The 25771-nt window shown below is 33.1% G+C and overlaps 1 protein-coding gene across 6 annotated transcripts in view; it reads left to right on the forward strand.

Moving 5' to 3' along the window:
• The window catches only part of SLC16A7 (solute carrier family 16 member 7), a 182774-nt gene that overhangs the window by 92935 nt on the left and 64068 nt on the right, over window positions 1-25771 (forward strand). For 5 of the 6 annotated variants that reach the window (XM_054444064.2, XM_063672852.1, XM_063672853.1 and 2 more), the window contains one exon: window positions 22137-22383. In XM_054444064.2, the coding sequence (XP_054300039.1) occupies window positions 22167-22383 (217 nt within the window). In that variant the 5' untranslated portion in view covers window positions 22137-22166. Of the gene's footprint in view, window positions 1-6569; window positions 6718-22136; window positions 22384-25771 lie in introns of those variants that run through there. The other variant, XM_054444063.2, reaches the window with a different exon arrangement.

Below are 25771 nucleotides of genomic sequence, written 5' to 3' on the forward strand. Positions count from 1 at the left end.
ACATGAAAGCAAGTCTAGGAGTTCTGTATTGTCTAAGTAAAACAAATTGCGGCCGGGCATGGTAGCTCACACCTGTATTCCCACACTTTGGGAGGCCAAGGTGGGTGGATCACCTGAGGTCGGGAGTTCGAGACCAGCCTGACCAACATGGAGAAACCCTGTCCCTACTAAAAATACAAAATTAGCCAGACGTGGTGGTGGGCGCTTGTAATCCCAGCTACTCAGGAGGCTGAGGCAGGAGAATCGCTTGAACCTGGGAGGCAGAGGATGCGGTGAGCTGAGATCATGACATTGCACTCTAGCCTGGGCAACAAGAGTGAAACTCCATCTTGAAAAAAACATTGCATATTGACATAATGAAGATGTTGAGAAATTGTTAAATATAAAATTTAACAGAAAATTTCTCAAATCTACCAATCATTTCCATGTAATACCTGTCAACATCCTGTGAGACAGGTGTCTTCTGATAGAGTGTTATGCAATTCGAATAAAATGTATGAAATTATGAAAAACAGGCAAGAAAGATTTAAGGTAGTCAAATTTTGGTATGTCTCCTATTGAAGATGGAGGAGTTACCCAATCTGAGAAGTACTGTTGTGAGATTAATCCTGCTAGGATGCGTTGGAGAGAGGCCAGAAGCATGGAGAGATATGGGAGGCATGGTTGGGAAACTGAAAGTGAGACAGTCCTTTAGGGGACTATTACAGTTGTCCACGTGTGAGGTGAAAAGCACATGAACCATGATGATCAAGAGAAAAATGAAAAAAAAAGATGCATTCAAGAGCTATTAAAGGGAATTACTTATTAAAGAAAGGACTTGGGGTTTTTCAGCTTAGGAACTGTTCCTACAATGTACAAACTCAAAAATTTAACATTTCATTGGGGTGTCCATTTGAAAATATCTAGGAAGTAGCAATAAATGAATAATTTAAATTTAGGAAAAAGATTACTGCAAGAGGTAGAGAATTGGAACACACCATGAATAAAAGTGGTAGTTGAATCTATAGAGATAGATAATATTATGGGGGGTATGTAAAGAGAAAAGAGCCAACAATTTAACCTTTATGAGAACCCACATATGTTGGACCTAATGAGGAAAAGTAGCCATTGAAGAAAGAATAGTGATATAGTAAGAGAGAAGCCAAGGACTGCAAAATCTCAAGTACAAGGTACAATTAAATATTATTACATATCATTAAAAATTGTAATTAGATGAGGTTCAGTGGCTTTGGAGATTAGAAAGCTATAGCTCATCTTTAGGAAAGAATTTATTCTGTCAGAATTTATAAGAGAAAGGCCCAGTGCGAGAAATTCACAATGCCAGTGTGGTGAGATAGTAGAGTTTACAAGGAAACATGACTCTTGCATGAAACTTTGACGTAAAGAAGATGAAAGAAATTTAGTGGTGGCTCAAGATAAAGGCAACTCTAAAAGAGGACATTTTTCCTACTTTTTCTAGGCTCAGAGAAATATACACATTTTGTAGGCTTAGAAAAGAACTAGAAAAGACTGATAAATTAAAAATAAAGTGTGAAAATTACTGACACCAAATCCTTTAGAAAGACAAAAGACTTCATTAAAAATCATAAGTAAATGGATTAGCATGAGAGGGACTCCTTTTCCTCTAGGACAGAAAAGAAAGGAAAGGTTATCTGATAGAAGATAGAAAGCTCCTTCCTGCTGTTCCCAGATTTGAAATGTTGTCCTTCTGGTAAGCAGGGTAGGAAGGACAGCAACCTGGTGCTCCCCACTGAGCTGCTGGTGGGCTGTCTCTCAGGCTGGAGTGAATGGGCTTAGTAAACCAAAGGTCAGAAAAACATGGTGTCTCTGGTGGAGAGTGAAGGTGTATCGAAGAAGTTTTAGGACAAGGAACACAGAGCTACTTTTCCATGCTGCAGCAAAGTCAGAGCAAACATGAGTGTGTAGACTGGGGCAGAGTGGAACCCAGTCAGGCAGGGAAATCTCTGGTCTAGGATGATGGGCAGATACCCAGATACAGGACAAAAGGTCAAGGTGGAAACAAAATTAAACAATAAAATAATTTAAAATTTGAGAAATTAAATTAGTATCAGGTTGATGCCTGGCATTATTGATATATTTTATTCCCTATTGTCACCAAACCTGGAAGAGGCCAGCCTACAGGTCTTTAGGGGGAGGCAAAGGGGGAAGAAAAATGGACACAATGAGTAAAGACAAAATGTTCCTAATAATTTTGTTACTTCTAATTTGGTGTGGTACAAGTATGCCATCAATTCCCAGAGGACTGTGTGTGCTTGTTAATGTGTTTTAGGGGAGACTCACAATCTTGACTAGTACAGGAAGGTATGGGGAAAAGAAAAAGAGAAGTTTTTCTTTTCTCTGTATTTAGGATGATGGTTCTTTCTGGTCATCTTCCAGAAGTGACAAGCAGGATCCAACAGACTGATTTTAGCAGCTCCTATAGCTTTCATCTAGGTTATATTTAACTATGGGATCATTTTTATTCCATTCAGCACCAACTTCATTATCAGTGTTTAGTGTTTATTATGTAACAATAACAAATTCTAAATATAAAGACTTGAAATTGTGAATTCTGTGATTTAATGTGACATTTCCTTTGAGAGGATTTTCATAGTGAATCTTGATGTTTATAGAATGCGATGGAAATGATCTATTTCAGCTTTGCCTCTTACATTAATGGGGTTTTTTGATCCTTTATAGGAAATGCTGGTGGTGAACAGAACTCACTGATGCCAGTGTTATAAAATGTATATGGAAGCTCAAAAAAGGAAATACATTTTGGAGTGTCTGTAAATAGTCAACTATTATGCATTATTTATGACATATTTTGTGGCTATATAAATGCTATTGATCATGATATTTTTATCCAACAACATATGGTTGACATGATTCCCACCTGATAGTCGTACAGTACAAATGTTTGCTTTAAGAGTATATGAACTGGGCAAATACAGGGAACTAAATAACATACATAGTTTATGAATTGACATATTAGTTCTTTTATATTTGAATATACAATATACAAGGTTCTGTTTTCATTCTGTCTTTGAAAAAAATCTTCATGTGATTATTTGCAATACTGAGCTAAATTATACCAGTTTTATAGGAACATATTTTGTTAAGTAGCATAAAAAATTTTAATAATTTAATCTTCATGAATGAAAAACTATTTAAACATATACCAGATTCTCTGAGGATCTTATATCATAACTTTTATGGAAACTAAATTGTGATTTGAGAATAGAATAAAATTCTAAGCAGTCTTAAGGAGCTAAGACTTGGCCTTTGGGAGCCTCTAGTATTTAATTGTTAAGCACAGGCCCTGTCTGCTTATATAATGTAATTTCTTCAAACGATTCTTTCAAAAAGAACTTTTTTTTTTTTTGTGGGGGAGGGTCCCTGTTCTGTCGCCATAGTTTTTAGGAGCTTGGAAAAGTTGTTAAAACACTGTCCATATGTTTATTACTTATTTTGAATGGCAGTAGCATTTTCTTAGAGCAGGGAAGAAATTTGTGTTTTACATGCTAAGACAGCCGATAAGAGAACTATTTTAGTGTCATAGAATCAAAGTATGGGAGCTCAGAGGGACTCAGAATACTAAGTTCTGCACTGTGTTTTTTACAAATAAAGAAACTAAGATCCAGTATCATTGTCACTTGGCCAAAACACTACAACACTTTAGTGACATTTACTGTGATGTATGTTTTTAAATACCACATAGGGTTATATTTTTGCACATCACATATAGCAAGTTACTGGATATTGAGTCATAATCACTTGGTCATTTTACATTTCCAACAGTCGCTGTTCCTTTCCGTATCCAGGTTAGTAGCATGTTTTGCAGTATAATACTCTTAAAAACATTAAAAAGATCACTTGGTTCCAGTTAATACAAATAATAGTACCATCAGTTCTTTATAAAAGACATGCCTCTCTCTATATACTTCATTATAGAAAATTTAAGTTTATCAGACCTGCATGAGACCACACCATTGATCTCTTTTCCCTGCTACATTCCCGACTATTTTTTTAAACTGAAAAGACTTACTGGTGTCTGACTTAATCCTTCAAAAAGATTTTAAGAGATGCTAAGCAAAATTTCAGTTAGGAGGAATAAGTTCAAGAAATTTATTATACATCATAGTGACTGCAGTTAATAACAATGTATTATATATTTGAAAATTGCTGAGAGTAGATTTTAAGTGTTCTCACCACAGAAAATAAGTATGTGAGGTGCTATGTATGTTAAATACCTTGATGTAGTCATTTCAGAATGTATACATATAGCAAAACATTTTACATCATAAATATATATATAATTTTTACTTGTTAATTTAAGAAATATATTAATAAAATGCTATAAACTAAAAAAAAATGCTAAAGTCATACTCTTGGTTTGGTCTTTTCCTTGGCTTAGTGACCTTGTTTTTACTTGTCCTGAGTGTCTTAACTTGAGAATCTTTTACCAGGCTAAAGCTAAGTGGGGGCTGGGGGCAGAACATATCTTTCAATCCTGCAAGTCCTGTAACACCTACCCCTTTTCCTATTTTTGTCCCTGCTATCCTGCTATTATGGCCTTATAGCTTCCATAGTAACCTTCTAAATGTAGCTGATTACCACCAACTCATGCAAGCAGCAACATCTCCAAACCTCTTTTCCTAGAGCCCCAAATACATTGTGTACATTTTCTGCATTTGAAGATACCAGGGAAAAGTTTTACCAAATATTTTGTTACTGTTTAACATAACTTGCCATTTTTCTAACTTCTTCTAACAGATTCCTCACTATTGGCTGCCCATCCTTGAAACCAATATGTTTCTCAGGATTTTGTTTTATGCACCCTAGCTCAGATTTTGCTATTCTGTCAAACAACTGCAATCTCTTAGGGCTTGTAGTAACAGATATTTATTTCTTGCCCATGCTGCTTAGGCACTATGGGTCAGCTGTGGCTCTGGTTGGTTCTGAGGGGCTCAGCTAACCGTCAAACATTTTCTTATTTTCTGGGATCCAGGCTAAAGGGACATGTTCTTATTATGGAAAGCAAGGACTGCTATAAAGGCAAAACATGCAAACACATTTTAAACATACTCTTTGACATGGCCTACACAATATTGACTTACATTCCATTGGCAAAAGGAAGTCACATGTCCAAACCTAAAGTCAATGGATGGGGGCTATACTTTGCCTACAGAGAAATATGACAAGTATGAGCAGGGGACAAATAAGTATTAACAAAAATAAAATCTGCCAATTCAATTCACTCGTAAGTGTATGGTAGAAGAAAGACCTGGTAACTTTATTAAGTTCCTATGAATTCTACAGTTCTTCCCTTCAACATGGCTCAGCTTTCATTTCCTCTTCTCGTTTTGGCAATTACCAACTAATTGAGTGTCTCCTGAAGTCATTGGGGAAGCACATAGGGGGAATGGTGGAGGCAGAAAACCCAGGCAAGTGACCACGAGGAAAGCAAATATTAGAACAAGCAAAATACAAAAGGGTGGAGAAGGAGTGGCAATATGACCACTTTAAGGAGTTCATGAATGAAAGATAATAAGTTGGTAGGAAGTGTATGGCTTTTAATTCATTAAAAGCATAGTTCTAGAGTGAGACGAATATTGCGGTAGACTTTAAGACTTTGAACAAGATATTTGACATCTTTGAACTTTATTTTCATTGCCTGCCAAATGAAGACAATAGCTAAAAGATAGTATTATGTGAAAATGCGTATTAAATTGTTAAGTATCTTGCTTATTGATACTTACCTGTACCATAACAGGTGGCAGCAATGATATCTGTCTATCTATCTATCTATCTATCTATCTATCTATCTATGCAATTGGTAATCAGCAAATGTTATTTATATCTAAATTTTTGTGTGGTGACTGTCTGTGAGTATCCTCTTTACAATTATGCAGGAGTCTCATAATTTCATTTAGGTATGACTAAAAACAAATCAATATAAAACAAAAAAGGAGAAACTTAAAACAATGTAGGTAAGATCTCTAAATAAAATACAGCTTCCAGTTTCATTGTATTGCCTTACAAAAACTATATTTGAATCAGTTGTGGACTAGTTAAAAGCAACCTATTTTTCAAAGCAGACATAAAAATCAAAATTAGGGCAAATAAGTAAATGGGTAATATTAATTTAAGTACTTTATGTATTACGGCATTATAGTGGTATTACACCAACTTAATATAATTAAGGAATTATAATTTTTTCTGCAATCCTTACCCTAATTCTATAGCCTATGTTTATGTTTTTTTAACATGTCTTTTATCACATATTTGGAATTATGCTATCATACAGGTTTATATCACTATTTTTAAACTAAAAATTATATAATAAATACTTCCCTTTTTATTATGTAGCTTCCATAATCATTATTTAATGTATATATAATAGTTTATCAAGTGAATGACAGTAATATATGCAACCGCTTCTCAGAGTTGGCATTTAGATTAGTTTTCCCATATTGTAAGTATGATTACTCAAGTGAGCTAGGGGAAGGGGTCATAGAATCATGAGACTATAGCTGACAAAGTGTTGAGTGACAAAGAGATATGTCATAGACGGAACTAAGTATGTTCAGGATTCTAAAAAGAGCAATGGTTCACAAGGAAACATCTGCCTCAGGTGGGCAGAGGAGTCCATAGATCAGGGAAACTTATGTCTTGGTGAAATGGAAGACCGTGTTCCTCAACGCCTGTGGCCAGGTTGGTTCACCTTGCTGTGGTACTGTTCTTAATCCTGCCTCAGTGATACTGTATTTTTTAGAAACTTTAGGTATTCTAACATCTTTCTGAATCTCATCATTGATATCAGGAGATCCTGTGGGGTTTTTTATTTGATTTTTTAAAATGGGCATTTTAATATAAAAGTCAGAAAGGTATTCTTTGGCCATGCAATCTTCCTAGAAGTATCCAGGAATTTTTCTTTAACTCCTCTTCTGTAGTACCAGTTAATGATCTAATGCTTTCAGATTGAGAAAAGAACCAAAACACCAGAGAATCTTTGGAGACTAATGCAAAATGGAGGATCCAAAATCTCTTAAATATAATTCTGTTTTTTTCCTAAGTTGAAAGGTGAGAAAAGTATTTTAAGTGGCTTCCCAGCTATGCTCTAAGGAATTCTAAACTTTCTAGGAAGAACCAGGGACCATTTCAGGAGTCAGGGGATGCTGATAAGTGGAATTCCAGGCTCTCTATGACGCTTCCAACCCCATAAACCAGAGTAGCTGGTTTGCATAGCAGGATTCTGAGTAAGATTTCATTCCTAGAAAGGATTCTGTGGCTTTAAAAACTTTAGAAGGAGAAAAACAAAAACAAAACGGGATATACACACAATAATTGTTACCATCCTCTTTCACTGTAGAGCCATATACGTAATTTCCCTAAGCCATGACTGTGGGAGAGAAGAAAAGACTGCACACATGCTAACATGTAAAACTCTCAGATAAATTTTTCCCTAAAGGACATGAAAATCATATGTAAAAGTTTCGACTGACTCCCCTTTTCAGGAGGGGGCATGATGTTCAGCACTGTTCAGGCTTCCCATGTAAGGGAAGAAAAAAATAATTTTCTTTCTATATTTTCTGAGTTCTTAGCTGCAACCCCAGTAACTAAATGCAGATTAACAAGAGAAAAACAAAAAGAAGTTTATTGACGTATGTACCTCATTATACTTGTGAGATACCCAGAAAAATGAGTAAATCTCAAGGAGGTGGATTTGAATTCAGGCTTTAATACCATTGTCCACTGATAAAAAGAAAGAAGGGTGTGGGAAGGGCCAGTTACGTGGAGATGCCTAGAAAAAGCAGATAGACAATGATAAGGTTTGTTACACAGATTAAGTCCATGCCTTCTCTTTTGGTAACTCTCTAGTGATTTAGTTGTTCTTCTCTTCCTGGTGCAGAGAGGGAGACACCACTAAAAATAGAAATTTCCTTTATAGATACAAATTTCCCTTACAAAAGGGTGACTTAGCTTTCAGAGCTTATCCTGTGTCTGCTGGTTCTCAAAATAATCAGCTCAAAGTAATCCTTACGCTAAAGAGGCATATTTTGGGGTGGCATATTCCAGTCTTCTGTAAACACTAGATAATATCTGTAAGCACGGATCGATTTCTCTTTCCTCAAGTATGATGGAAATTTAGCTACATGGAGAAAATCATTAGAAAAAAAGATAAGAAAATTTTATATTTAATATGAACAGAAGTACAACTCACAACCAAGTAAACATGTAAGGAAATATATTTATATTTGCATACTAAAGTTTTGTATTTCAACATTTTTGTATTTTCAAGTTTTTAATAGAAACATAAGACTTACTCATTATGTAATATTTAAACATTTCAAAAATATATAAATCATACATGGTCACTTTCCAAAGGCATAATTTGTATAGATATGTAAATATATGTATATTATCTCACTAAAGGAAGAAGCTGAGGAAAAATTAATATACATGGAAAGTTTATTTGGACCAAGCTTGCGAATTGCAGCTCTGGAGCATTGATTCAGTTGCCCTGAATATACACTCCAATTAGTGGCAGGCAGTCTACAGGTGGATTTTTAAAAGAAGAGGGGGTTCTTGAGTTGTTTACAAAAAAATTTACATTAAAATAACATCAGCTATTGATTGGCTATATATTGTTTTTGTTTGTTTGTTTTGTGTGACAAACTCCGGAACATGAAGATAATGGATGAAGCAGTTAGTCAAGAACAAAATTACTTTGAACAATTGCCTCCAGGCATGGGTGGGGAAGAGGGACTGGGCTGACTGAAGTCTCATACTCATGTCTCTTTGGGCCTGATAAATTTTGGATACCTCATGTTGCTCAGATTGCTCTGAGCTAGTTTTCTTTTCTCAACCTAAGTAGTCTTTCTGTGTATACAATTTAAAATAATTATATTCTGTTCTACATCTTACTTTTTTTCATTTATTACACTTTTAACAACATTTTAGCTGAATCAGTGCATGTAAATCTGCCTATTTTATAGTTATATGATATTAATACTTTTTTATGAATGTACAATTTATGCATTTTCTAATGACTTTCAGTTTGCCACAGTGATAAATGATGTTGCCCTGGACATCATGTGTCTTTGCATACCTGTGCAATTGTGCCTACAAGAAAAACATCTTTGTAGTGCAGTTGCTTGGTTAATGGCTTTTATAAATGAGCCACCACTACTACTATACTAGTTTCCTGGGGAGTCGTAGCAAACTACTACAAACTTGGTGGCTTAAAACAATAGAACTGTATTCTTACATTTCTAGACATCAAGGTGAAGAACCACATTCTTTAAAAAGGTTTTATAGGAGACTCTGTTCCATGCCTCTTCTAGCTTCTGGTGGCAGTTGGCATTCCTTGGCTTGTGGTCACATCACTTTCTGCTGGGCCTCCATCTTCACATCACATCTCTCTCTGCGTCTTCCTTTCTGTGTGTGTGTCTCTGAACTCCCTCTGTCTCTTTTTGTTATAAGGATACATATGATTGCATTTAGGGCCCACCTGGGTAATCCAGGATAAGATTCTCTCTCAACAGCCTTAATTTATACACATCTTTTGCCGTATAAGGTAATATTACAAGTTCTGGGGATCCAGACATGGACATAGCTGGCATTCACCCTATTATAACTTTTTACACACAATTCTGCAGTTTGAGTATATCTCATCCAAAATGCTTGAAACCAGGTCAGCTGTGGAATTTTTCACTTGTGATGTCAAATAGGCACTCAAAAAGTTTTGGATTTTGAAGCATAATTTTTCTGAGTTTTGGATTTGGGGTTGCTCAACTTGTATTAGAAATCAGGGGAATTGTTTTGTATGGGAGGTCCACTTCCAATTCTTCATAGGTAATTACATACTGGTTTATATTATTTTTTTCTAACTTGCCCATTATAAAGCATTTTTAGTTAGTTTGACCCTTATTGCCAATTAGCATTCTCAAAGTCATTTAACCACTGCAATAGTTTAGTCTAAAAACAGGTTTTGTGTTACTGACATTTTGTGGGCTATGCACTATTGATATCTCTCTTGTCTAGATGTCAAAGTAAATTAGTCAATAGGATTTAAGAGATGGTCCACTTTGAAGAATAAAATAGCCTCTCGGGATTAGAGTCCAATTTTAATTTAATTACATGTTGAGAAAGAAAAGATTTGGTTCAATTTAATTTCTGTTGTAAAATTGGGTGAGTTGTCACCTAAACTTAAACACTGTACATTAATTTGATGTTGCTATATCCTTTTGTATAAAAAAAGAAAATAGCTAAAAAACCAGACAATTATTCTTTGAGAACAAATTAATTAATATATATAATTATATATATAATATATTAAATTCATATAATATAATATAACTTACTACTTACTACTATATATTATAATTCATATAATATAACTTACTACTTATAAACACTGTATAAGGAGGATGTAGAGAAAAACTCATGCTTTAACTGTAGGGCTTCTAGAGGAATTTATAGTGAAACAAATAGTCTAAGAACTATTGATTATTTTGGGACTTAGTTTGCTGAGTACATTATTTCTAAACTGTATTTTGAAATATAAACTTCTGGATAGCATGGAATATTGGTAAGACTTCATAGAATGGAGGCATGCTGGTTTAGGTTTCGAAAGTTGAAGAAAGATTATTCACAAAATAAATAAAGGAACATTCTAATATTTTATGTGACTGAAAGAGCCTTGAATAAAATATTATAGTGTAGCCTGGATCATCACTATGTCTTACATATTTTTCCTTACATCATTACTCCTATGTCTTACATATTTTTCTCCATAGTTTAATCAACCTGTATTGATTCTAAAAGAAAAGGCGAAGTTATTGGGCTTCAGTCCATCCCACCACATAAATTGTTGAAAAACACTTGCAGGTCACTCTTGTAAACAGTGATATTATATTGGAGCCTATACACTCAAAAACATTATGGACAGCCCAGGTGTAAATAAGCTGAAAAGATGATGAATTTCAAAAGACTTTGAAGGATAGTTGTAATTTTTGAATTCCAAAGATAAGAATATAAATTCTGATGAACAAGACCATCAGAATGGACATGCGCAAGAACTGAAATTTGGAAATTCCCAGAGGAATAAAACTGAAGGAGTGTAATTGTATGCAGGAAGAGTTAGCTTTCATGTTGTGTTATAGTGGAATCAGCAACAAAGGCCCTAATAAAAAAAAATGCTAGTTGTGGTAGCAATTTGGTCACCTACTAGACATTATACTTAAAAAAGTCACTTTGCAATTCTGATCCTTTATGCCCTCATCTATAAAACGTGATTCAAAATACCAGTTCCTTGGAGTTCATGGGATTATGGAAATAAATTATTTGTATTTTTAGAAAAATGAAAAGCTCTAAAACATTGTTTTAAGTTATAAGTAAAGCCCATCATAAATCATATGGCATGTGTGTGATTACTAAGGATCAAAATTAGCAGATGGCAAAGCCCAACTTCTGGCTATAATAATTAAAGCTACCTTTGTAGGGGGAATAAGCTTTATGCCTACTTGGACTTCAGGAAGCAGTCCTCTAAATAATGGTTTTTCCAAATTGAAGGAAAGCCTTCTCGTTGGCTTAAGGATTGTTGGTTTTCTACAGGCTTTGTAGTCAGACACACAAACTCTAAAACACTACCTTTTTAAAAAAACTTTTAGACCACTTTAATGGGGTATGATTTACATACAAAAAGCTGTCTATAATGTATACAACCTGGTTAGTTTGGAGATAAGTGTGCACCCATGAAACCATCACTGCCATCTATGCCTTAAATATATCCACACCCAAAAGTTTGTTCCTGCCTTCTTTATTATTGTTACATTTTGAAAAGAACACAACATAAGATCTACCCTCATACCACATGGTTTAAGTGTACAGTGGAGTATTGGTAACTACACGTACTATGCTGTACAGTAGATCTCTAAGATCTATTCATCCTGCGTAAATTTATCTTTGTTTCTTTGACTAATTCCTCTCCATTTTCCTCTTCTAGTCACCTGGAAACAACTATACTATTCTCTGCTTCTATGTTTCCTCATCTTTAATGTTTCCACTAAAACAGTACCTTTCATTTTTAAAACTAAAGATTAGTAAATGCATTGTATAAATATATCTGCATAAATGTATATGAAATATATGATGATAGTTTAATATATGTAAAGAAAAGGATGTAACATAGATTAATATAGATATAACTATCAAGCAGAGTCTTCCTGGATTATTTACCCATTTGTTGAAAGGAACTCTGGATGTGAATTAGTCTTTCTGGAAGAAAATGGGTCAATTATGTTAAGGTGCTGTGAAATTTCACAGAAATGTTGGTGAGCATATATAATTTGGACTTGTCAAGATCTCCTTTATCTGGTCCCTAAGCTGGCCTGTGTAAATTATATTAATTTTTTTTTATTTTCTTGGAGGGCTGCCACATGGAGCCTGTATAAATTATGAGTGTAATTAAGCACATAGACTGGAAGATCAAAACCTAATTTTTAGATATACCTCAGGCTCTCTTCTGAGGCTTTGCCTTGAAGCCAGGGAAGTTCTCCCTGCCAGAGGAAATAGATGGAAAATACATTTCCTCAAAATATAAAGGTTTTCTACCTTTGGATGAGCTGGTGACTTGTGGTGGGATGGAGCTGCTATTCTCGAATTACCCAGCTTTAAAAAGCCACCAATGGGTCTGAAGCCTCCTGGTAGGACCAGAACTGACGTAGAAGCCTCTTCTCACTGCTCTAATCCCAGGCCCAGGAGACCCATTTAGTGTGAACTCTTCATTCCTAGCACAGGTTAGACCTTTAGTTCCATCCTTATGAATTTCTCAGTGTTTATCTCTGACTTTTAAGCCTCTTTACTCATAGTCTTCCTAGTCCCCACCCTCCATTTCTCATGGACTTGGCATGCAGATCACACTTTCTTCATCCTCTCATACAAACGTCATTTGACCTGGTGGCTGTATTGCTTTTGTTCAGCACTTTAGAATAGGTGGCCCTGGATATAAGGCAGACACTCGTTATTTAATTGAAAGTATTGATATTTTCTTAGTTTTGATCTAGGCAAAGGAAGCCTTGGTCCAAACAAAACAAACTCTTAGGTACTAAATTTTATATATTCAGCACCATATTTAAATTGAAACAAAGATATTAGATGGATTAGAGATTTAGCATATTTTTCTGTCACCCCAATTTGATTAGGAAGTGTGAATTCTAAATCAGAAGATCTCTAAAATAATTTTTGTTTCCTTCCTAAAACCCAGTCTGTCTTATTATAAGCCATGTATTTTACTGACAGTATTTCTAATACTTATATTTTAATTTTTTATTTTCATTGTCAATGGATATTTAATTTAATTAATTAAATTTTAGAGAAAATTATTTAAATGAGTATAGGTAATTATTTAAGTGACAGATAGTGAATGCCAATAAGAATTTTCTTTCTTATAATCATAGGCTTGTAATCTACTGTTGTTTTTTTTTAACAAAACCTAATTTTTTTAATCTTACACTTTTTATTTTAATTTTTTCTCATGCACATGTTTGGTCATTTTAGTCATATCTTAGTTCTATTATTGTATTGACAAAGATATATTCAATTTTGCCAATTATTAAAAGACGTTCAAAATTTATTGAGGTGATTTAAAGGCAGTGGCTCTAATTAGGCTTATTGAATTCAAATATGCATGTAACAATTTGTTTTTCTATTTCTTTAGATAATCCAAAATCTACTCTACCTCTTTTCCTTTGTATTGCCTTCAGATATCACTCTTCAAAGTATAGTGACTAGGCTTAAAGATTCCACGTATAATCCAAAGAAATCTGTTCAAGTGGACATCTATCAACACATAAAACTATACTTTTAACTCTGTTTTTCTTGGCTGTGCTTACAAGCTGTGCTTATTAAAAGAAATAAGACACAACAGATATAAATTGTATTAAAATATTACAGAATTGGGCATAGGAAAAAAAGGCATGAAGCCAATGAGTGTGTATGACTTGGATCTTGACAATTGGTCAACTCAAGAGTCACACTAATAAGGAAGAGGTGACAATGTTGGAATTGGAATTTTTGGAATTGATTAGTTTGGGTCTCTTTGCTAATGGATCAGTTAAGAGATCATAAGATGTCATTACATATGAAGAAAAACAAAATAAGTAGTAGATAAGAAAATGAAGAAGTATGTGAGTGGCGCCTTGCACAGTGGAACCCATAGTTATCATTCAAATCAAGCAAATATGCTGAAAACAGAGAGTAAAATATCATAAAAATGAGAAATAAATTGATGAACTGTGGAAGAAAAAGTAATATAAAAACAGAAAAGATTAAGGAGAAAAAAACGCTTAATCATATGTTTTTTATTTAAAGGCAAAGAAACTTTTGAAAGGAATGATTTGTGTAGCATCTGAGAAAATAGCTTCACTTTTATAACAAAGCAGGAACAATTTAAGTAGTTGACAATTCAGAGAATGAACATGCGGTACATTAGGAAAACATGAATTTAATAGGGAATAGAAATCAGAATTCCTAGGTGATATTCCTTCAGGCTGGAATGTAGAGAAATGTGAAACAGTTGATTATCTATGGAAGGCTGATGTGCAGGTCACCTATTGTCATTCAGAATTGTTAAAGAAAGAACATTTGTGCATTCAAATATGTCTGGGGATATGATTGATACTTAGAGGAGGTGAATATGTTGTTGTGTGTATGCATGTGCACATGCACGTGGGTGCACGTGTGTATGTGAATTTGAGATAGACAAATGGGAACAGTTGAAGGAAAGGGCTGGTAGTATATGCTATTACTATCCATTTTTACTTCTTTCAGTTTTTCTGATGCTTCCTTTTTTTAGTCCTTTTCTGAATTTGGATGGTGGCTTCATCATTTACTTGTATATACTGTAGTCAAGATACATTTAGCAAATATTCCCTTCCTTTACTTTTCATTTAGGATGTTATCTGAAGCCAACCTCGTCTCAAGCACTTATACCATAATTGCTACCAGCATTTGCCTTGATATTGCTGCCCTTGTCTAGAAAAGACTGTTAAAAAAAAAAAAAGTCTGCCTCAAACAAACATATATGGGCCTAACATTTTATTTCGGTTTATTTCTCTTTATCTTTGTTACAAAACAAAACCTGAAACTTCATACTTACAGAGATAAAATGACAGCAGATGGCATAATGGGTGAAATGTTTTCTTTTTCCAATTTCAAATATTTATAGCTATTTATTGATCAATTTATCTTTTATTTACCCTATTATATGCTAATAACTATACTGAGAACTTGGGATACAATAATTGACTTGTTACCTTAGACTCTGTTGGGAAAGATGGGTAGTAAATAAATCAGTAGAAATGTTATTTGAAGGCAACAATATTGTAGATGTTTCCAAATTATTCATTGGGAGAATCAGGAATTTGGAGCAAAAATCTGTGTTTTCCTATGATTCACATTGAAATCAGAACTATAAGAAAAGTACTTATTACAATAGCTTATAATATTGAGATAAGTTAAGAATCTAAACAGTCCTGAATTTTTTATGAAATAATTTATAGAATATTAACCAGTGAAATATTGTTAAAACTGATTATGCAACTATTTATGATTTTTAAAGAAATCCAAATAAATGAGATATTCAAATCTTAGAACTGTACTTCTATATAGCACATTTTTATTAAATTTATATACATAAATATATACACACACTGAATATACATATATACAGGTAAATATTTACTGCATTTGTTGTTTCTTCAATTCTAAGAAGCACATATTTCACATTTTAACATCTTTGAAATGAAGATGTCTTACACTGGATGGCATCTTATGATCATTGTTGCTAAGGTGGCAGGAACGGCAGAGTCATGGCCTATGCCTATGCACATTTTAATAATTGTTTCTGATCATGATTGGGCAGTTTCAGTCTTTTGATATTTCAGTCAATAAACCATTTGTGGACCATTAGATGAAGGAATATAAGTTCTGTTGTTCACTGAATATCTTCTGTTGATATTTTCTGGTAAGATGAAGAACATCAGTGTCAAAATTTAAAATGGCATAAGCAGCTTGGAAGAAATTCCTAGAGACAGTAATGGAGTACTCTGTAGAAATGCCAAACCGTGGATGCTCTTTATAGGCCAGAGGAGGATATTGTGTAAGAAAACACAGCTATTGCAAACTGTGATTCAAAAAGTGATTCAGAAGAATCATAATCCGATTGTGAAATTATTTAGCAATACTTAATGAGTTAGAAGTTGTTTTCTTTTAGTACATATTTATACACGTAATTTTGATATAACTTAAAATTGTTGTCATTTTCAATTGGATAAAATGTATTATGTAAACATGTATAACTGAAGCTATAGCAGAGTATTCACCAGTATGTTTACAATAGTTTACTCTAGTGTTAGGATTGTGGGTGATTTACATGTTTTTCTTTACGTATTTTTTATTTTTTAAATTTTAAATTACTAATTAGTGTTTATATCTTTGGCAAATGATAAATAGTTACTGATTTTAATCTTTAAGTGAAAACTTATTCTAAATGTGTAGGGTAATTACTGAAGTAGAAATATGATGCCTAAACTTCCAAATTTTAGAAGGACAAGTTGGAAGCTTTTTTCCTTTGGTGTAAGCATAACTAGTAAAATAAAAGAACTGATATTTAAAGAACAGAATGGCTCTAACTACATGAAAAGATACTCAAAATTATTAGTAATCACAGAATGCCAATTAAAACCACAATGAATTTTTTCATGTCTACTGCATTAGAAAAAATTTAAAAATTATGCATTGGTCAGGATATGTGGCAAGGAGAACTCTTATGCACTGCTGGTTTCAGTGTAAATTTCTACAATAAATCTTCTATAATTCCTATCCAGTATCTCTGAAGAATTATTTGCACAAATGCCCCAAGAGAGGAAAGTACAGGAATGTTCACAGGAGTATAATGACATCTAACTGGAGACAGTCCAAATCTCTATACATACTTAGTTATGGGTTACATAGAGATATAGATACATACACATGTATATTCAGAAATGACATATGGTCAATCCTTATTATGAGTGGTTCCATATTTGTAAATTTGCATATCCACAGAAATTTGTGATTCACAGCACTTTTGCAATCATTTGCTGACATGCACAGAACAGCAGAAAAATTTGTTATGCAACACTTACATTCCCAGCTGAAGTCAAACAAGGCAAGACCCTGCCTTCTGGTTTTAGTTCTCCCTCATACTGTAAACCAGTATTCTTTTTATAGTCTAATACCATGTTTTTCACATTTTGTGCTTTTTGCTAGTGATCTTGCTATTTAAAATGGTCCCTAAGAGTAATGCTGAAATGCTGTCTAGCATTCCTCAGTACAAGAAAACTGTGAAGTGTCTTATAGAGAAAATATTTGTGTTAGATAAGCTTCATCCAGACATGAGTTACAGCGCTATTTGCTGTAAGTTCAATGTCAGTGAATCAGCAGTATGTATTAAGTAAGGTGTCTTTAAACAGAAACACACATAAAACAAGGTTTTGTATTGATTGGTTGATGAAAATGTGATCAGAGTCTTACAGAAACCTAACCTTGTTTTTCTACTATGTGCAGCGGTTCAGCATTTGGTAGTTCAGTGTTCATGGTGACTTTATAGAACACAGCTTCCATGAATAATGAGAATCGACTGTACTCTGTGACATCAGATTTATAAGTCTATGTGCATCATGTCTGAATCTAAAATTATTAAATTAAAAAACTGTTTCCAAGATTACATGTCATATGCATATTATTACATGCATATAATATATAAAATTTAATATATATTTGAAATATCAATAATTGTGTTAAATAATTATTATTTAATTATTAATGATTAAGAATTAAATTTTGACTTTGATCTATATATATTTTAGGTAATGCAAATTTTATATAAAATATAATATATTTAGTTTATATATTACATATAAATTTAGGAACACATACACATATACATATACACATACATATATGGTAAAAGTATAAATAAAATTAAGTTCAAAGCAATCATACAATCGGGATAGTTGTTGCCTTTTTTGTAGAGAAAGAGCGATATGGTCAGAGAGGGACACACACAGAGGTGTTTATATTAAAAATGGCTATTGCTATTTTCTGGAGATCCTAAAATTATTTAATATTTTTAGAGAAACTCTGGAGGATTTCACATTCAGCCGCAACTATGATTTATTGAACACTTAACTATGTGCAGATCACTAACCTGAGGCAAGCATACACTATTTCATTTAATTCTTATATTACTCTTGTGAGGTAGGTACTCTTCATGCAATTTTTTTGACACTCAAGATGAGATCGTCATGCAAATCTCACTTTAAGATTTGGCTTTTAAAAGTTATAGCTTCTACATTAAATGTAATAAAAGACACGTAATTTGGAAAGCCACATATATATTTTTTCTCTTCAAAAATGTAATTTTAAGATCTTTACTCATCTTCATTTTACGTATAATTTTAAGAAAAATTAGGATAATGATAGGTAAGTTTGTCTAGTACATATTAGTCATGCCATTTACATGTAGTCTTCTGTCAATGCTCTTAATTACCTTATAAACTAAATATAGTTATTATCCTGTTTTTACAGATGAAACCACAGACTCAGTTTTATTACTTTACTAAGTGTTACAGAGTAAATGATGGAGCCAGTATTCGTAGCATTTGAAGCTCTTATGCTTAATTTTCATGCCACAAGATGAAACCATGTAAAGGAAAATAGGCTTAAATTTACAATTTCATAATAAACTAGAATTTTAGAAAATAGAATTGTATATATGTGTGTGTGTGTGTGTGTGTGTGTGTACATTCTGTCTTCTATTTTATTCTTTGTATAGGAGCAAACCAAGCAGAATGTTTTTAAAGGGCCTATAAGTTCAAATTATTTTAATATAAGAGTGATACATTTCTTAAGGTGGGGCATATTTAAATGCTGGGAAAATTCTAATTCATAGAATTTATACTAGTGTTGACACCTATTTATTGTGTGAGTCTGCACATACCTCTTTACTTTCCTATGGGCGTAGTTTCCTGTCTGTAAAATGGAAATCCCATATTTATAACATGATTTGAATATTAACAAATTATAATATTTGTATTGATATTATTATTTTAAAATATGAGTTTAAGATTACTTAGAAATGTTATTTATGATCTTTGAAGTGAGTGAAAAATAAATCATCCAGTTGTATTTCTGAATGTTTACTATAGCAGATGTGATAAAAACTGCAATAGTTTAAACTCATGAATTAGTAATAAAAGATGGTTTAGTTTTCTTTATGCAAGCAGGAAAACTGCAGAGTGAGGACTTTAAGCCCCATAACTGTTTTTACACGCTGATTATACAACAAAGAGTAGTTTACCATATAAATGTCCTTTGGTATTTCCTCAGTATTCTTCTAGGGTTTCTTTTTTTAATTTTCAAGCAATAAAATAGGTACTTTAAAATATAGTAATAAAATTTAGTAATATATAGATTCAGATTCTTTAGACAACTTTCAAAGATCATTTGCTATTTTCAACTGGTTTCGCTAATACTTACAATATTTATTTCCTTTTCTTTTTTCCTTAAATATTATACATCTTCAAAGATACTATTTCCAATGCACATGTGCTGTAAATTCATCATGTTAGGTTAACTGATGACCTAGGAGAAATAAACTTATCTTCCAATTAATAGATGAATAGATAGATAGAAGACAGAAAACTTTTATGTTTCTAAGAAAGCAAAAATGATTACAAAAGCAAGCTGTACATATGCTGAAGACATACAAACCAGCTCAAAATAATTCTTGAGAGGTGTGGTATTTGGGGTTGATTTTAGCAATTTTAGCATCTGCACGACATTAACTTATAGAAGTGGCTTTGCCCCAATTACTGTGATTGACTAGGATCTACATTATGTGCATTATTTGTTTGTGGTTAAAGCCTTTCATTTGAACGTGTCGCTATAGTTTCCATGACATTTTTTGGTAGGCTTCTAACATACAAATGTATACCTATAAAAAATCTTTCAAGTTATTTTATTCATTTTTTGAAAATCAGATGCCTATGACCATTTTGATCAATAAGAAGAATACTACGGATATGCAGAGAGGATGTAATAATAATGCCGAGGATTTTTTTGCTTGCTTTTTTTTCTCCCTAAATTACATCACTCGGTAGTCTTATTTCTAATTCTATGTATATTATCTGTAGAGTTAGCAGTGATTAGTGAAATCCAGTCCCTGCTATTACTATTTTACTTAAGTCAGGCTTCTTAATATCTCTGAAATTTGTCACATTTAAAAAATAGAAAAAATACCTTAAAAGGCTTTTATTGAAACTAAACTGAATAAATACTTACTGAAAATAAAAAGCATTTATTTAGTATAATAAGTACACAGTATTTATTGAGTAAGATCCCCTTATCCATTTTTGTATACCTATTGATTACATTGTAGGTTACTTTGAGTATCATGCATTAATTCAATAAGATAAGTAATTTGAACTCTTGAAACTATTCCATCAAATTAATGCCACTGTATCTAAAGCCATATTTTATATATGTGCATTTAGTCAGGAATAACTTTAAATTTTACTTTATTGTAATTTCTTAGAAAAATCAAAAGGATTTGCCTTTTTTATACCATTTAACAATTTTTAAAATTTGTTTCACCTACGTTGTCTAATAGAATGGTAGGTGCATTTATCATTTATACCTCTACTTCCTATAAAAGAGTAATTTGAGACTGCTTTTTAAAAAATAAACATATATCAAAACATCACATTGTACCCCATAAATATATAATAGATACAAGCAAATATACAGAAAAGCTAATTTTTTGATGTATATGAATAAGACATGTAAAATATATTTATAAAAAATGTTTAAAAAGGAGATATTTTCTGTACAAATCATTGTGGCAATTAAAAGTCTTATTTAGCTATTTTACTTTAATTAAAAAACATTTTAGGGATAGGACCTATCTCTGTCACCCAGGATGGAGTGCAATGGCTCCATCAGAGCTCACTGCAGCCTTGAACTACTGGGTGAGTATAGTTAGTAATACTGTATAGTATACTGGTGATTTGCCAACAGAATAGATTTCAGGTGTTCTGAGCACAAAAAAGAAAAGTGGTAACTCTATGAGGTGAGGGGTATGTTAATTAGGTTGACTGTAGTAATCATTTTGCTATGAATATGTATAACAAAACATGTTTTATACCTTAAATATATAACTTTTATTTTTAAAAAATAGTGGGGGCTGGATGTGGTGGCTCACACCTGTAATCCCAACACTTTGGGAGGCCGAGGTGGGTGGATCATCTGAGGTCAGGAGTTCGAGACCAGCTTGGCCAACATGGCGAAACCCCATCTCTACTAAAAATACAAAAATTAGCCGGGCATGGTGGCCCCTGCCTGTAATCCCAGTTACTAGGGGCCGAGGCAGGAGGATCGCTTGAACCTGGGAGGCACAGGTTGCAGTGAGCCAATATCATGCCACTGCACTCCAACCTGGGCCACAGAGTGAGACTCTGTCTCAAAAAAAAAAAAAAAAGAAAAGAAAAGAAAAAGAAAAAGAAAAAAGTGAGTTAGAATTATCTCTACAATCATCAAAAAGCGTAGACAACAGAAAGCAATAAAAAAAGCCAATAGATCATGTCAAAAGGCTTTGCATCTATCATTTCGTTCCTTGGCTTAGCCTTAAACAGGAAGGAAAAATGAGACCAAAAGTATCAATTAATGAGGTTAAAACAACTGGTGATTGAAGTAGAATATGTATGAGATCTATCTTAGAGCTATGTCTGATGTATAATGTAAAATGGTACTTCGGTTCAGATCTAAATACTTCACTTTGAGTAATTTTTGTTTCAATAATCAAATTAAATTATTTAAATATTTAGCCCACAATAATCAAGGTATATAACTTGCATCGATTTTTTTTTGTACATTTTCTGGTAATTTTCTGAGTATAAGACTGTGAAAAATATTCATGAAAAATCATATTGTAGTTTTAACTAGAAAGTACTATTTTAGTGACTATCAAGAGTGGTAAACAAAAGGGGAAATAAAATTTAAACTGTTATTTCATTTTTTAAATATAGGTTACTTGAATTTCCATTAGAGGAGCAGAAATGCCACCAATGCCAAGTGCCCCACCTGTGCATCCACCTCCAGATGGAGGATGGGGTTGGATTGTGGTTGGAGCAGCTTTTATCTCCATTGGATTTTCCTATGCATTCCCCAAAGCTGTCACCGTATTCTTCAAAGAAATTCAGCAAATATTCCACACTACCTACAGTGAAATAGCATGGATTTCATCCATTATGCTGGCTGTTATGTACGCAGGAGGTAAGCTTCTTGCAATAAATAGAATCCTGAATTAAGAAAATAATTCCTCCATGTCACAATGTTTTACATGTAGTGTCTTGGTATATTAAAACCCTGTTTTTATGTTATAGTCACTTAAAACCAATAAAAAGTATAATTAGAACTGAAATTTTAATGATTTTAGTGATTCAGCATCTTAAGCTATTTGCTTCTAATTGAGTCTTAATGGAGGATTTGTTTGAGTAAGAATTTATAAGCACAAAGCAAGATTTACTAAATTATGGAATTTCCAAGTGAAGCTACTTCATTTAGTTTGAAATAAAGTCCACAACATATTGCTGATGTCATTTTTCACTATTGCTACCTCTGGTAGAAATGCTTTCTTCTGAATGAGAAGAAAATTTAAGTTGCTGACAGTTTATAAGCCCAGAAAGTACATCACTTTAAGCTGCAAAAATGAAGGGTTAACATGTACATTCTAGACCCATTCAAATTTGTGTGACTGAAATAATTATTTATCTCTATAAGGCTCATTAAATAGGACATCTTTTTAACTTAAATTGTTGCTTGGAAATTATCTTATTACATTCTATGTTCAAATGAGGGTATTAGTCATGAAGGATAATGAATAAATCAAAGTACCATCCCACTTCTAAATGTTACAAATTTGGAATTATTGGTGCCTTATTATGTCACCTATTTTCTTTAAATCAATCTCCATAGCAGACCAGACTCTCTTGTAGAATTTTTTGAAAGTCATTACTTAAAATATGTCTTTTAGCGTTTTTATTTTTCAAGTGGATATTTGACTTTAAGGGATAGATATAGACTCAGACTATAGTCATTTAAAGAAATTATATCAATTATCTTCTGTGATTTCTTATTTTTCAAGTAAGGATAATATGGCTCTTAGTCATGGAGATATAACATTAGTATAATATCCAGTATTTAGTAATATTTACTTTCACCCAAGGCCTAAGTACTTAATATGTGTGATATGACTTAATCCTCTTAATGATCCGTGAAATAAGTATTATCTTCTCTTTATTCCATAGCTGAGGAAATACATACAATAGCTCTCCCAAGTCAAACAACTTGTTAGTAGTAAACAGAGACTGTAACTCCAAGCATTTAACACCTATGGTCTCTGACTTTCTCATATCTTTCTCTTTACATCTAGAGAGTGACAAAGCCAGATCTAGCCCAGGCCTTCTATAAACCTGATTCAATTCTTTCCACTTCAGCTCATTGGCTTGCATACCACCTCCACCAACGTCATTTGTTCAGTGACATAACAACTATTCTTTAGGACATTATCTTTTTGTTGTACTACGAAGGTAAACAGTTGATCCTGAAGTAATTCTGTGTGTCTGTGTGTGTGTGTGTGTGTGTGTGTGTGTGTTTATGTGTGTTGGTGTTGGAATGTGTCTTCTACTTTTTATATATAGTGACTTTATATTAATACAGCATATATTTCCCTTATCCATTTGGTTAGGTTAAACATGCATTTTTCTTCCAGTGTCAAAAGGTATCCTTTAAATACTATTTGGGCGTGTCAATGGAAAATTCTGCTTCTAACACACATTCTGTGAATCTCCTTTGGATAGTTGCTTTATAGATTGTAAGAATGTTATTTCTTGTGACTATAGAAACAGTAGGTATTGTAGAGTAGGTATTCCTGTATCCTGTGGGACAGGTGTTGTTTAATAATGTTTTGCTAGAGCAGCACACAGTCATCTTGACTTCAGCTCCAAAACGTGCTAATATTAAGATATGTAGAGGGTTTTCTTGCCTCTTAAATACAATTGAAACAGTCTCTTCTAGTGAATTAATATAAGTCCATTGAATTTGAACTTCAGGTCTTATATAGTCATAATTCCTTATTGAGCAGATAGTTGACTAACTCATCAGTAGGACAAAATTTTATATACTGTTTTAGTTAAGCCAAATCTTAATTTACATTCTCTGTCAGTTTTCAGACCTCAGAGTCTCGATGACTTAAAACAATACAGGTTATTTCTTGCTGAAGCAATGTTTCAAAAGGTGGCTATTCCATCACCCAAGGCTTTGTATGTTGTTCCCTAAATCTGCTCCATCTGCTGGACAAATAGTAAAGGCAGACAGCATGGAAGATCATATGGACTATTTTAGGGGATATGCCTGGGAGGAATAAACATTATTTCTGTACATATTCTATTGATCAGAACTCTTATACCGCCCTACCCAGAGTTAGGGGCCATGGATGCTGGGAAATACAGCCTTCCCAAAGGAAGAAACAGAACTACATAACATCCAGCCAGTCCTAGTCAGAGCCTGGTATCTCAATATTCTCCATTGAACAAAAGAAGCATGTGTTTATAGACTTGCCTATGACAGCCCTCCACCCTCTGGCTGGATCTAAAAGGAACATTAGAATGAACAATGGCATAATTAACTTTCTCAAACCACTAAATCTCAGTATGAAATTATAAAAAGTAAATATACTGTATTTACTACAAATAAATGTTTTTATTTTATTCATACTTATTTTTCTATTTTAATATATATGGTATAAATTTTTAAAAGCACAGAAGAACTCTTCTGAAATTCATGAAGAAAATGGTAGTTTGTTAAAATAGTTATAAATTTGGAAAAAGCTGCCTTAAAATTTTTAGGGTGATAGATGAATAAAATATGTCTAAGTTAAATATTAACAGGGATTTTATATATGCTTGTTTTGTGAAAGCAAGGCTAGATACATACAAATTCTTGGTATTTAGTAATTGATGATGGCAATATCTAGGTGAGATCCAAGTAAGTACCTGGAATATTGCCTAAAGTCCTCCATTATCGGGGCTAAAACATGCAAACGTTTCATCTCTGGCCATAGAGAAAAGTCAGGAATTGCAGAAATTCTGCTCACCTTTGGTCCTTCTTTTAAAACTGGAAACACAATTCTAGGCCCATTGTCCAGTGGATGAAAATGCTTTTACCTGCCATGTCTACTGTTGAATATAGATCTTACACGTTTACATAGTTTGTTGGAAATAACATCTATGTCTTATCCTGATAATTAGTTTCTAATCTTTTAAACAAAAATAATTGGCACATTTAAAATTATAATCTAATGTGGAAATAATTTTCTTAATGTGGATGCAGATAATTTTTTTTCAGAAACATAGTAACTATTTAGAACAAAAAGTCTGATATAGTCAGTTAATCTAAGACACAGGTATTAGTCCTGTTACTCACATTGCAGTCTTTCTTCAAGTGTGGTCTGCAGAATGCTTTGCTTCTGAGTCATGAGTCTTGTTAAAAATGAAGTCCTAGGCCTTATCCCAAATCCCCTTTTATCAGGATTTCTGTTGTTAGAGTTCAGAAACTTGCATTTTAACAAGCATCTCTGAAAACAACTTCACTTTATATACAA

This window comes from Pongo pygmaeus, chromosome 10 (genome assembly GCF_028885625.2).
Source record: "Pongo pygmaeus isolate AG05252 chromosome 10, NHGRI_mPonPyg2-v2.0_pri, whole genome shotgun sequence".
Taxonomy (NCBI): Eukaryota; Metazoa; Chordata; class Mammalia; order Primates; family Hominidae; genus Pongo; species Pongo pygmaeus.